This window comes from Chelonoidis abingdonii, chromosome 2 (genome assembly GCF_003597395.2).
Source record: "Chelonoidis abingdonii isolate Lonesome George chromosome 2, CheloAbing_2.0, whole genome shotgun sequence".
Classification (NCBI taxonomy): Eukaryota; Metazoa; Chordata; order Testudines; family Testudinidae; genus Chelonoidis; species Chelonoidis abingdonii.
The window spans coordinates 184,581,300-184,593,688 of NC_133770.1; the positions used below are offsets into that span (position 1 = coordinate 184,581,300).

Below are 12,389 nucleotides of genomic sequence, written 5' to 3' on the forward strand. Positions count from 1 at the left end.
GGACACCTCCGAGCCTGCGGCCCACACCTCGGATTTCCTAGCCGGGGTGTATCCCTGGGAGTCTCCGAGTCGGATAGGAGTGCGCGGGCTGTGGGCGCGGTAGGACTCTGGAGTTGGAGAAACAGGCGTTGCTAGGGCAGCCTCCGCGTGAGGTCCCGGGCGGGGGCGGAAGCAGGACCCGTCCTGCTCCTTATGGCGACGTCGTGGATGGGAGACGTTAGTGCCGGGACCGGGCCGGGGGGGAGTGAGGGCCTCGCGAGCAGGGGGAGGCGGGGAGGCTTCTCTCGCTCCCCAGGGTTATGGCCCCAGCTCCCGGGGCGGTGTCTGTCCGTCCACTTCCCCCGGGCCTTTCCCGGGGCCGCCGCCCCTCCCCCGTCGGGCGTCTCCCCCCGGGCAGCTCCGCCGCACCCCCGGGAGGCCAGGGGAGAGTCACTGGGGGAATCCGCCCATGGGACCGTCGGGAGTTGCGTAGCTGACCTCGGGGTCAGACGGCCGCCCTGGGTCAGCGGGTGAAAACTCCCCCCCACCACCACAATTGCTGACCCTTTAAACACTCCTGCCCGGGGGGCTCTCTGCACCTTTGCCAGGCAACACAAATACCGTCACACGCAAACCACAGGCAGCCCTCCTCTCCTCCCCCCCATCAATTATAACCAGCCCCACTGAGCCTGGCCCAAGCACCCACCCTTATACAGCCCGAGAGTGCCCCCTCTGTTTTACTTTATGTAGTGATATACTGTTTCGAGGTCTTAACCATGCCTCTGAATATTTGATTCACTCTCCATGGTTTTTCCATTTTACTATAAAGTCTGAAAAAAGAATTGGAATTAAGGATATGTATGCACCATTAGTCTCATAATGGTCCTGTTTTTAGCTTACTTTTAAAAATCTTTCCTTCATGCTCCTGCCTGAAAAAGTTAGGCCTGGTCTACACTAAAAAAGTTTTACTGATAGGACTGTCAGCTGGTGAAATTTTCTACCTGTACAGTTATAAGCCATATTTCGGATACAGTTAGACATGTATAAAGGTGCTTTATGCTGGTATAGCTTATTTTGCTTCCCAACCCAGAATAAGTTATACTGGTCTAAGCATTTTGATACAAATATAATTAAATTCATCCTAGGGTATTTTTGTCATTTTAACTATATGAGTATAATTAAAGAGACACAACTTTCAGGTGTAGACAAGCCCTTACATGCATGCTTAGGTTAAATGTGAGTAGTACCATTGAGTACCCCTATTGGAGTCAAATATTTGAAGTTAAGCATGCAAGTCTTTCCAGGATTGGGACCTTAATAACTGAATGGTAAATTACCTATGTAGCTAATGTTAGTATGAAAAAGTAATGTACCCTATCAATGTGCAAACCTCTAACTTTTTTTTAAATTTGTTTGAATTGCAGTGAACAGATCAGATGACAACTATCAAGCTCAGAGAATAAAATACCAAAAATATTGTTTCGTATAGAAGACCATGATAACTGTGATCAAGATATTATTGCATCACTTTTTTTTCTGATACAATTTTTCTGCGGTCAAATAGCTTTTTTAAATTGTGCTGCAGCTTGCATTAAATGTGCACACAGAGTGGTAAGTCCAAAAACAAACAGCATAAGTGGTCAAAAGTAAATTGGACAGTTTTTAATCTACAGGCCTAGTATTAGAATTTTATATTTTTATACAAAAGTGGGATTCTGTTGGCTCTGTCTCTTTAAATAGCAGAACTATAGTAAAACATTGCTGATGCACATTTTGCTAATCTGTGCACTTCTTAATTTGTGCAAAATGACATCTGTCTCTATCAGGAAAGAGTTAATAGTAGAGTGCTGTTGTAAAGTCTCCCATATTGTTAAAAAATTAATTGCTGAAATTCAAAGTGAATTGCTGATCCTGAAAAGATTAAAGCAGTGGTCTCCAACCTTTTTATGCTCAAGATTGCTTTTTGAATTTAAGCACAACCCAGGATCTACCCCTTCCCTGAGGCCCTGCCCTGCTGACTCTATCCCCGTTCTCCCCCAGCCTCACTCACTTTAACTGGGCTGAGGAAGGGGGTTGGGGTTCGGGAGGGGATGTGGGCTCTGGGCTGGGGCCGAGGGGTTCGTAGTGTGGGAGCAGGTACTGGGCTGAGCCTGGGGCAGGGGATTGGGGTACAGGAGAGAGTGAGGGGGTGCAAACTCTGGGAGGGAGTTTGGGTGCAGAAGGGGGTATGGCGTGCTGGCTCCAGGAGGGTGTTGGGGTGGGGCCTCCTGCAGGGCGGCACTTACCACGGGCAGCTCTCGGTTTGTGGTGCAGCGAGGCTAAGGCAAGTGTCCTGCCTGCCCAAGCCCCACGCTGCTCCCAGAAGGGGCCAACATGCCCCTGCGCCCCCTGGGGGATTGGGGCAGGGGGCATGTAGTTCCGTGCACTGCCCCTCTCTGCCAGCACCAACCCCTCAGCTTCCATTGGCCACAGTTCCCTGTTCCCAGCCAATGGGAGTTGCGGTGGTGGTGCTTGCAGGCAGGAGCATTGCGCCAAGACCCCTGCCACCACCCCCAAAGGGGCCATGGGGCTGTGCTAGCTGCTTCCAGGAGCGGCGTGGGGCTGAGGCAGGCAAGGAGCAAACCTAGCAACAGCCCCACTGCACCAGGAGAGATCATGATCGTCTGTGGGAGTTCCCAGGACTGACCAGTCGATTGCTGTTAAAGTTATGTGTGTGTTTAAGGGCTTGTCTAAACATGAAAATTAATTTGCATTAAGACAGGTTGTGAATTTAAAGCCCAATTGCTGTTGCTCAATAACTCCATATGTAGACAAGCTTAAGTCTTTGCAGTACCGGGGTTTTAACAGTTTTCAAACTGTGTTACTATTATGATTTACTAAATTTGCAATAGTTCCCATAGTCATTAGAATGAAAGATGTACTATGTATTTTGCTACATAGACCCCACTTTGGGGTAATATGTTACAGAAATCTGTTACGTGGAATCATATGGGGTGAAATTTCATCAGGCAACCGTTTATTAATATGTACCAAGTACTGAATGTAAAAACAATTTGCAATAGAGTTATAGTTTTAAAAAATGGTTGTGAGGGAAAGTGCTGTGTGCAATGACTTGCTCTTATCCCCAACATTCTTTGACTAGCAAGATGATTTACGAGAAAATACATAGTGTAGCTATTTCAGATTTTCCTTAAAAATTGTATAGAGCAAATGAGTGAGCTAAAGGGAAAAGGCATTGAAACTAAGCAAATGACTGCACAAAGCTGTAGCCCTAGCACGGGTCTTTGGCCGCTATTATAAAACAAATAATAATGAGAGGCTAAATTCAGAGGTGCTAAATAGCTATGTAAGTTACAAGTCAGTAAGAGGGTGAAATTTGCATAACAAACTGGCAGAAGGGGATAGCTAGGAAAGATACAGGAGAGCAAAATTCTCCTTTGCTTTACGTTATACTGTCTTGTTGCTTTTACCGCTACAGCTGCCTCTTCCCTATGTACCACTCTGCATTCTCTTATTGATTTGTAACTTACACCACCAACCAAGGCATCTTTGAATTTCTTCCAAAGAGAGGAAGAACCAAGGAAACATCAAAGGCCCATAAAAATGAGCAAGCTATCTTTTTAAGCTTTTGAATGATCATCTTTCTTCATTTCTAAGCTGACCTTATATCCCCCACCAACTAAACACATATTTAAAATAATTGTGTGTGTGTGTGTGTGTGTGTGTATGTAAAACCTTGAGGCTGTGCTGGAATAAGAACAAAAACTCGCAACTGTCCTCTAGAATAGAGAAGTTTGTGGAAGTAGAGCTGAAAGATAATTACTGGTCTTGGTGAATAGAAAGGCTATATGTGGTCATTCCAGGTTATCCCCAAGTCAGGCTGTGTCACGATATGATGCAATGATGATTTGATCCACAAGTGATCAGTGGTTACTAATAGCAGTGGTCTGCATAAGTGTATTAAGTTTAGGCTTTTGCAATGGAAGTCTAAGCTCTGGAACCTTTCAGAATTCCCCAAGTTAAATTTCTTAAATCAGATTTAAAAGAAGGTGAACAAGTTCTCAGCTGTGCAGCAACAATTTTTTTAAGTTTAAGCTGAATTACTTTTCATAAAAGCTTTTCTCCTCCTCCCCTTTTTCTTTAGAGGATCAGAATAAATTGTGAAGCAGTGCAGCATTCCTTGTGAAGAAAACTTCTGAACAGTGGCAAACCAGGTAAGATCATCTGGTGAGAACAAGTCCAGGTCCACAGTGCTTAGGAGGGATACTAAACCATATCCAGAATTCTTCGCGAATATAAAACTAAAATAATTTCTCTGAGTAGGTGAATTCTAGCCCTGTACTTCCTTCAGGTAATGTGCTAATTAATTATGCTCCCCTGCTCTGGAAACCTAATTATATCAACTGAAGCAGGTTGTGGGACCTGACATGAAGCATTGGACTTCCCATTGTTTAAAAGTGAGTTCTCATGGAGGGGCTTGCCTGTAACACTCTCTGAGCAGGATATAATGCAAGCACTCACACAGACATTAATGTTCTACTTCTAGTAAGTAAAATATATTGAGAAATACCAAATGTATTAAATCTTGGAGCCCTAAGGATGAGAATCCTCATTCTTAAGATTCTAAGGTGAGGAATGTGACCTGCATTAACTCTACGACCATCTCCCTCCTTCTCTTCTTTGTAGTTTCCCTACCTCCTTCCTCTTTTTTTGAGTGAGGCATGTTTTCTGCCTGTTTCTTCTTTGCCCTGCATCTGGGCATGAGTTCCCCTGGGCTCCAAATTAGTCTGTCTGTCCCTTGTCTGCTTTCCCTTTGCATCCCATCTACCAACCTCCTCTTGGTTCTTGGCCTGAGCGAGTGACTGACAACTAGCTATGAGGAGAGTTTCTCACAGCAGCAGGAAGGGAAGAGCTCCCAGCAAAAGGGAGGCAGGGCCAGTTGAGCCTCATTCTAGGCAAGAGTGATGACCTAGCTGTGCCTTTCAGTCACCCAAAAAAAATGCTACTAGAGTGCTCTAGCACAGTGTGTCTCAACCTTTTTGATGCCAGCTACCAGCTTGCTGCCTGCCTAAACAGTGTCAGGAAGACTTCAGGGACTAGTTGTGGTCCGCAGACCGGTCATTGAGAAACACTGCTCTAGCAAATCCTAAACAACATTTAGGGGCAGTCTGGTCCTTAAAGTGATTAACATTTAGGATTGGCCAACATCTAAGGGATAACTGCTTTATTTTACCTTTTTTTTTTTAATTCCAAGAGGACGCTTTCAATCCTTTAGCCAGATTGACAAGTCAGGGGAATATGGCTGTTCATACAATCCTTTGGCTCTGTTATTTTTGCCAGGCGTTTTCCCCAGAGGCTGCTTTCCCTCATGGGAGGCGGAGGGAGAGATGGGACCCCAGGCTTCTTTCAAGGGCAAGGTGAATATGGGGAAATCACCTGTGGTGATGGGGAGTGGGTGGGAGGAATTTAAATGAGACTAAGTACTATAAAGCTTTTTTTCATCCCAGCAGGATACAATGGGAAAGAACAAAAGAGAGTCCCTACAAACCTATAGCTGGTGGAGAGGACCACAGAAAAAGCGAAAGAAAAAGAACAAAATAAAAGCAGGAAGAACAGACTATGTTAGTGTTGTTAATCTTCCAATCAGGTAAAAAGCTCTTGAAACAGACCAGAACAACTAGCCCCTGTCCATAACAATCCATCTAAATCAATAGTGAGCAGTGAATGAATACTTTTGAGATTCTTAAATGGAGGTTCTTATGTAAGTGCCAAGTATTGTTTATGCTAGTATAATTTGTAATGAGATATCATTACACCACTCTGCTGTTAAATCTTTGCTGAAACTTAAGGGACACCAGTGTATATTTTTGGGTTATCTTTTTACTTAGTACTTTGAGATCCATAAATATACATTTATTCATTTGTTGCTTGTATTTTTATCGCTCCTCTTCTTTCCTCTTACTAAGAGATAGTAAAATCCAATCAGGTTTTTTTTTTGGTTTGGTTGAGGTTTTTTTTTTTTGAGGTGGATTGACTTGGACATCTGCTCTCTCTCAAAGCAGAAATAAAGCCTGTTTAGCTAGAGAAGTAGACTGGGCTTATTATCTTCGAGAATATTGTGCCACAGTGGTTGTGCTACAAGACTTGGACTGATCCTGCAAACATGAGCACTGCCAAGTGCAATGATCACTACAGTGTGTAGTGCTATAGAAGATCAGTGTTTGCAGGATTAGTCCCATAGTTATTTGTTATATGTAATAACTAATTAATAGCTTTCTGACCAGTCTCTTAAGATTTCAATATCCTTGCAATCTAACTATTTATTTTCAATCCTTTTTAGACCAGATTTCTCAATAGTTGTAGGAGAGCTAACTCCTGAAGTGGATGATTTTCAGCTCTATGACTACTTTGTGAAAAGGTACCCTACATGCATTGACTGCAAAATAGCCACAGACCTACTGGGATACTCCAGGTAACTTTTACACAATCAAAATGCTGCTTATAAAAGGACTGTAGACAGTTGTTATTTGTAAACCACTTAGTCAGACTTAACTCTGTATCATGTTTCTGTGGGGTTTTTGGGGTTTCCCCCCAAGTCAAAGAGAAAGTAGAACCGAGGTTAGAGTCTAAAAACAAAGCGGTATTAGAGGAAAATCCCTTGCTCTATTTCAAGTCTTTGTCTGGATAGGACATGCAATAGGCTAAATTGTGATTTCACTGTGCATGTATTTGCATGCCATAAAATTTACCTGGGGAGGCAAAGGAGATGTACATTGAATTAATGGGGCTCTGCTCATGCCCAGCAGTGCACCTGTGCATAATCAGGAGCTGTACTGAGGGCTAAATATTATCCCCATTTGATGGATAGGAAAATAGACAAGGGGCCACATAAACTAAAGTCAGTGGAGTTGAACCTGCTTATACGAGCAGCAAAAAGGGCCCACAGAGAGTTTGTGACTTGCCCAAGGCCACCCAATGAATCAGTGACAGGGCTGGGACTATAAATCTCTGTTGCTGGTTCCCTATTAAGATCACAGTACACTTTGCAGGCAAGAAATCCAAAATACTGAGAGTGTGAACTTTTCTTCTTAAATGGCTAAGTACTGTAAATTGATAGCTCTTGGTTAACACTAATTGAATATGTGGGTAAATCAGTGGCCATATACTCCATTAATATGGAATCTGCTTAGATACACAGGTAACCATGTTGTTTTTAATTATTCTTTTGTTGAGAACTGCCATTAAAAGAAACGTGCTTTATTAATCTAACTGCAATCAGCTGTCAGTATTTGCTCTTTGATACAACTTTGAGCTCTGAGAGATAGCATTTAGCTTGGGTGTTTAAAAACAAAACAAAAAAGTTAAAGCAAATATGTACTGTAAGCCATAGTAGCTACAATGCTAAATAAGGGTTTTGTCTGTAGAAGAAAACACTAAACTTATTAACTCTGTTATAATTGGTGTGTGTACTGGAATTACTAAAATAGCTACCTTTTGGAATTTGCAGGGGGTATGGCTTTGTCAGATTTGGTGAACAAGGTGATCAGATGAGAGCACTGCAAGACTGCCAAAATGCACCAGGTCTAGGTGGAAAACGAATCCGACTGAGTATAGGAATTTCTAAAAGGTAACGAATTAGTCTTGTAGTGATACAGGAATTAACAGTAGCTTCACCTTGTCAAAGCATATCTCATCTACTGTAATGGTGGTGTCATCCCATAGTTCATGACATAAAGGATCTAGTTTTGCATTTCTTTTAGTTAGTGCTTCTCCATCTGCTTTTCCTGTCTGGTAACCATGAAGTACCTAGACCCTGGGCAGAATCCTGGGGTAAACTTTTTTTCAAAAGTACCTAAGTGAGCACGTGCTTAACTTTACTACTATGAGTAGTTCCATTTGAAGTCAATGTGGCTATTCATAATAGCAAAGTTAAGCACATCATAAGTGATTTCAGGATCAGGGCCTTACAGAGTAAATAAAAAAAAAATTTCCAATGAAAATCGCACAGGGTTTATTTTACAGTGATCTGGTGAAGTGAAGGAGCACTCTTAAGCAGGGAGAACACAAAACATCTATAGTACAGAAGCCAAAACTAGATCCGAAATGCGATATACAGAAAATACACCAACTTCCATTAATGTTCTTTGCTCTCCAAGGATTCCTGACTTTGAAGCTCTTAACATGCAAGTGAGGACTGTGAACCACTCTGAAAAGGTTCCTTGTTCTGCCTCCTAAACTCTTAGTTAGTTATACACTTTTTGAGGCAATCCCTGCTTTTACCAGTTAGGTTTGGGTAGGTTGGTATCAAATTGACATACTCTCTCATCAGTACATGGGTGAAATAGCATGTAACAAAGAGGAAGAAACCTCCTAAACATACTTAAATTACTTTGCCTTATATTCCTGTTAGTCAGTGGAAATATCCAAAAGTGAAGCTCCCTTTTCTTCTAGGTATACCCAGACCTTAAAAATATTACCTCTTTCCCTTTAAAGGAGAGAAATCTTCTATTTTAAGTTGGCACTACCCAAAGCTGGTCTGAGCTAGATACCATTGTATTCAAACTGTTAGGTTATGAACTAAATGTCTATGTCTTGTAGTTTATCTTTCTTGGTTAAGGGGTGGACCATACAACTGGCTTTTCTGTGTCTGTGTAGAGAACTATCAAAGTAAATGGGGGCTGTACAAGTACAGGAGTCTGCCTGGACAGGGCCACATTTAGCATTAAAAATGGAAAATCTGATGTGTCTCTGGAATGTCCAATTAGTCCATCTGACTTCATTGTATAGTCTATAATGATGAGTGAGTATCAGATGAATCTAAAATGGGGAGTTTGACAATTTTTTCTTCAAAAAAAATTAGAAAACTACTATTTTACATTTCTTCCTTCATGTTCTATTAGTAAATGAATCAGGCTCCTTTTTAGAGTTTGTGCTTTTGCTGCTTATTCCTCACTTCTCTGACTTCATAAATTGTTGTGGCAATGATTGTTATAAACAGGATTATAACTTCAGATGGGAAATAAACTCTGGCAGCTGCTGAATGCCAAACCAGTCTCTATGCAAAACAAATTCAGGTGGACTGTGTGTGTTGGAGGGAGATGTGTGTGTTTTTTTGGGATTTTTTTTTTTTAAAGAAAAAAAGTATCACATGCTCCTTAAAATATAATCTGGGATCTCTTGGGATTTTTTGTTTAGTTTCTCCCTCTCTTCCCCTGCCCCCCCCCCCCAACAAAGATTTAGTAATTAGCCACACAAAACAAAGGGCTAAATACAAAAGAATGTAGTTTTAAAGCAGCTGTACTTGATAGCTGTCTAAGTACTAATTAACCAATCTATAGCAGAGCACAAGGCTCTAGCTGCAGAAACTGTGTTTATGCTGACACTGAAACTTGCTTTAAAGTAAATGGATAGAAGTAGTAGTAGTTTCATGGATCTGGATTTTATCCAGGATAGTAATTACTATTGGTATTGGCAGAGGTGAGACCATTTATTTCAGTATAAACACAGATGAAAAGTACTGTGCAGTGATTTCCTCACCCTTTAATTTCTGGCAACTTTCAGAGAAATGTTCACCTTCATAATTTGATGACTTACTGAATTGTTTAATTTTAAACTAAAATCAGTTTTACATCCAGTTCTTAAATTCTAATTATACACTTTAAAATGTTTTTTAGAATGAAAGCAGAATTCCAGCGGTATCAGTCCTATAACTACAATGATTATTGTCAAGATTATCAGAACTACTACTCACAGTGGGGTTATGATGCTTATGCTGATTACAACTATAGCTATCCTTCCTATGACAACATGCAAGCTGTTGGAGATTCTGCTATAAGAAACTCAATTGTGACTCCAGCTGTATTTGAGGTATTGATGTTACTGAATTTACACTGAAGACAAGTTCTTGCCAAAATCTTAAATTTACATAATGAACTTAATTTATAACAGAGCTGTATGTCATTTCCCCCTTTAGTTTTAACATGGAAACCATGTGTAAAGCCTATGACAATGTGTAAAATAAGGACTAAATTGCAGATTGAAAATCCAAGCCTTTAGATGATACACTTCTCTAGTATTAAACTTCTATAATCCTCTAAATGTGTACGATTTGTTCTTGTATTTTTTTGCCAAATGTGAGTGACATTATCTGTATGTAATTTTTTATCCTAATAAGTCTGTCCATAATGCACATAGTTTAATTCTGTAGTTGTTCTAAGCCATACTAAACTATAAAATTTGCCTTTCTCCTGAATGTCTGTCTGTCTGTCTGTCTTTTGTTGTTGTTGGTTTTTTTTAGAAAGGGAATGGATTGAGGTTGAAAAACCCCATTTTACAGCTTATGTAAATTAAACTCTGTTTAATGAAGATTCATGAATACATTGAAAATCCTTTTTTCGGATAATGGAATGTAAAAATTTCTGAAGAACCTGGAATTAATAATGATTACACTTCTATAAAACTAACGCAAACATTCTTGTTTGTTTCAGGAGACCCCAATTGTGGCTGAAAGCAATGATGAACTAATAACTGAAGGTAATGCTAATGCTATCATACTTCAATTGTTTGGTCCTAATAATGTCTGGCTTTATAAAATTTCTATACAGAACTGCTGACAAAGTAGTGCGAGGTCATGGAAAAAGTCTATACAAATATTCCATTTTCATTTCCAAATGAGCTATTCTAAATACTGGCATAGAGGTCAGCAAGTTGGGACTGTAACATAATTTACATTGTGTGTAAAATTAGGAGTTTTCAGACTTGGCATTCTTTAAGACAAATGACATTCTCCTAACTTGCTCTTACATGAAGATAAAATAGTCTTTTTGTCCCACTCTGCTAATTTTCCTTGATGTGCTATTTTCCATCTCATAATTTCTCCAGCTCTTTACAGTCTTGACTCTGCTTTAAATATCTCAGTAGAAAACTGGTTTCTTAAATCTTTTACAGCATGTTAAGCAGTATTGCTTTTTAGCATATGATTCTGTTAAATAGCAAAAGAGATGTTACATTTTGTACAGAACTCTTTCCCCCTTGTCCAAACAAAGTGGGATGCCCTATCATTTATCTAACCATAATGGCATGCTAACTTATGCCAGAGGGCTCTTTCCCTGCTTGAATTGCTATTTATCATGATTGTCTGTCTGTCTGAACCTGACTGGATGTCAAAGTTAGACTTTGAACCTAACTCCTTCAGCAACTTTTCATCCTTGTGTCTGAGAAATAAGTGTGTATTGGGTACTGGGATATTAGGAAAGCATATACTGGCTTGCATTTTCTCCCCTTTTTAAATGTAGGGGCAGTGATATTTCAAATCTGTAGCAATGGATGTAAAATTTAGGTTAATGCCTTCAAGTCTGTGCAAGTTTGTTTTATTAGAATTGAATTTTTCACAAAGTAGTAATGTAGTATCTGTACTTTAACCCTAAGCATTAATGTAATTTAATGTTATGTTTGGGGTTTATTTTAAAGTCCAGTTTGCAGAGCGTTTGTGTAGTTGGTTTTCTGAGGTGGAACATTTGGTGTAATAAGAATAATCACATGTCACATATGAAGCTCTTGCCATTACTCTTTTGTGTTCCTGTGTAAGTCTCTTGTGCTGGGTCCAACTTTTTTTATTTACTGGGTTTATTTTTGCAGATCCACAGCTCCATCTGGATATTGATGAAATGAACAGAGAATTTATGGAGAGAAGTGAAGAACTCTATGACTCACTCATGAATTGTCATTGGCAGCCTCTGGATACGGTCACCTCTGAAATACCTACTGCTTTCTAAAAGTGTCTCTTTCATGAATATATAGCATGACCGTTATGACCAAGGTGCTAACGTTACATTTCTTCTACATTACTCTAGACCCTAAGTTTTAAAGCACAAGGATGGGTTGCTGTCAAAAGCTTAGCAAAACAACCTTTGTAATTTTTGTTCATCACTCTACTCATGAAGCATCTTGAAATCATGTAAATATTCTAGAAATGTAAAGAGTTGACTAGAATCTCAAGATAGACTTGCTTGTGTAAATAAAAACTTGTTTCTGCAAACCTGTCAGTGGGGAATTTCACTTCTTCACATGTAAGTAGTTGATACACATTCTCTCTTGGGCTTGCAAAATCCAAATGGTCTCCTTTTTTCCATAACTTTCTAATTTTTACTTTGGAACTGACACCATGCTATAGAATGGCTATAGCTAGAGTGAACACTACATCTAGTACCAAATAAATATAGATGTGAAGATATTCTGAAGATAGTGTTGGCTCAATTAACTAGCAACCATCAGTCTTAGGGATTCCCGCACTTGGGAATGGAGCATTCATTCCCATGGCTCTCCTGCAGCCTCCTGACACTGAAGAATTGCAGCTGGTCAGCCACTTGCTCCATTACTGTTTCAGTTTTTTAATAAACTGATTTAAACTA

The 12,389-nt window shown here is 40.3% G+C and overlaps 1 protein-coding gene across 4 annotated transcripts; it reads left to right on the forward strand.

The window, feature by feature from the left end:
- Positions 1 to 134: 134 nt before the first annotated feature.
- On the forward strand, positions 135 to 12,016 carry LOC116815754 (tRNA selenocysteine 1-associated protein 1-like). 4 transcript variants are annotated; one of them, XM_032764370.2, is made up of 10 exons: positions 135 to 216; positions 1,404 to 1,590; positions 4,124 to 4,193; positions 5,320 to 5,396; positions 5,487 to 5,626; positions 6,320 to 6,451; positions 7,487 to 7,606; positions 9,654 to 9,846; positions 10,467 to 10,512; positions 11,617 to 12,016. In XM_032764370.2, the coding sequence occupies exons 4-10, from the start codon at positions 5,367 to 5,369 to the stop codon at positions 11,751 to 11,753; spliced, it is 798 nt and encodes a 265-aa protein (XP_032620261.1). In that variant the 5' UTR covers positions 135 to 216; positions 1,404 to 1,590; positions 4,124 to 4,193; positions 5,320 to 5,366; the 3' UTR covers positions 11,754 to 12,016. The 4 variants fall into 4 exon arrangements, with proteins under 4 accessions (XP_032620261.1, XP_032620264.1, XP_032620266.1 ...); XM_032764373.2 differs by having other exon boundaries at positions 142 to 216; positions 5,490 to 5,626; positions 11,617 to 11,838; XM_032764375.2 differs by lacking the exon at positions 5,320 to 5,396 and having other exon boundaries at positions 142 to 216; positions 5,490 to 5,626.
- The last annotated feature ends 373 nt before the right edge of the window (positions 12,017 to 12,389 follow it).